The following is a 1,586-nucleotide window of genomic DNA, read 5'->3' on the forward strand; positions in this document are numbered from 1 at the left end:
TGCTGAGACCTTGCTGTTCATGGACAAATTGTGAATAAGATCATCAACTGATGTCACCGAATCATTCCTGAAGCGGTTATACTTGGTACGTTGAAGCATGCCCTTCTATCTGGTTTCCTGCATATGTTCTGGCAAATCTGATGCCAACGCAGGAGATGTCTGTGCTAACATAGCAGGCGATTCATAACAACACGGATGGATAACAAGATTTGGGGGTAAAAAAGAAAAGAGTAGAAGGAAAAACAAAAAAAATATATATTTTAAAGAAATTTCTTATGATTCCCCGTTAAGCTTGGGTGAAATAACAGCTTTCTGTGACAGAGATCCCAGTCCTGCTTAGAGCTGCCAACTCGCTCACAGCAAAAGCATGACTCACACAAATGAGAAGGACCCTTTTCAACAAAAGGCTCAGTGAACACTGCAAATCACTTCCTGTAGCAAAAAAAAAAAAAAAAGAAAAAAAAAAAACCCATCCACCCACTTACAGCACACTAGCACCAATCAATTCTCAAATTTCCTCTTCCTATCTTCTCAAACAGATATTTCCTTCTAACCTTTAATTCCTCCCCCCCACCACCACCCTTTTGGTACCAAAGGCAATTATCTTTAAAATTGAATTAACAGCCTTTATGAAACACCACACTTCAGTCTTCTGTTTAAATGTTCTTCCACCTCACATATTTGTGAATCTATAAAGAAATCACAACTAGATAGCAAATATCTGGATAATTTTTACACATATACACCCCTGCTCTCCCCCCCTCCTCCCCCCCCGCAAAACATAAACACCTTAAAGGTTTTCAGAATGCCTTTAAGCACACAAGTATTTTTAAAACAGGTGACAGAACTAAAGAATATACACATTTTCTTCCACAAAAGCAGGCTAACAGACTTTACAAGTGCCTTTGTGTCAATTCTGTCTCTCACAGAAACTGTTACAAGCAATTTTTGACAGAGAAAGCAACCCTTCTCCCCTGTTACTCCACATCAACCTTCTATTTTAATGCAGAAATTACATAAGTACCTATGTGTGAAGAAAAGTATTTTTCTGATGTCCGACAAGAGGCTTAACAGATGTTTTTTCTTTCACCACTGATATTCACTCTGAAGAAAAACATGATGACGATCTTCAATTCACTGGAATGTTTGGCTTTATTCTGTAAAACTCAAAGAAACCTGAGAGAATATTCAAAAGTCCAGGTAGCAACAAACTGATATCTTATAGTGAAAAATAAAAAAAAACACATTAATATGTATTTTATGCAAAAGCATAAATGTCATCCACAAACATTATCTGAGAAGTATCAAAACATGCAGAAAACAGGTATTTAATTTCTCCTACATTTTTTTGAAAAACACAAAATGTGTACAGCATTGCGATACACAATGACCACCACAAGTCATATGGCTCTTTTCTATAAATTGATCTTCTTTGCAAAACATCTTTTGGATGTAGGATAATACACTGCATTATAAACAAATTCAGACCAGAGAAGTTACATAGTGCAAAGTTATTTTTTAAACAAATTACTAACTGCAGCACAATTTTAAGGAAAAATCCTATGGCATTCCTTCCCTCTCCCGTG

General features: G+C 36.3%; 1 protein-coding gene across 1 annotated transcript in view; it reads right to left on the minus strand.

Moving 5' to 3' along the window:
* The window catches only part of LOC104469299 (SHC-transforming protein 3-like), a gene marked incomplete at its 3' end in the record, with an annotated part of 42,625 nt that extends 42,526 nt beyond the window's left edge, over positions 1 to 99 (minus strand). The window contains exon 1 of the mRNA XM_010083754.1: positions 1 to 99. This exon is cut by the window's left edge and continues 435 nt beyond it. Within this exon, the coding sequence (XP_010082056.1) occupies positions 1 to 99 (99 nt within the window).
* Between the last annotated feature and the right edge of the window lie 1,487 nt (positions 100 to 1,586).

The sequence above is a fragment of the Pterocles gutturalis genome, unplaced genomic scaffold, assembly GCF_000699245.1.
Source record: "Pterocles gutturalis isolate BGI_N339 unplaced genomic scaffold, ASM69924v1 scaffold7530, whole genome shotgun sequence".
NCBI lineage: Eukaryota > Metazoa > Chordata > Aves > Pterocliformes > Pteroclidae > Pterocles > Pterocles gutturalis.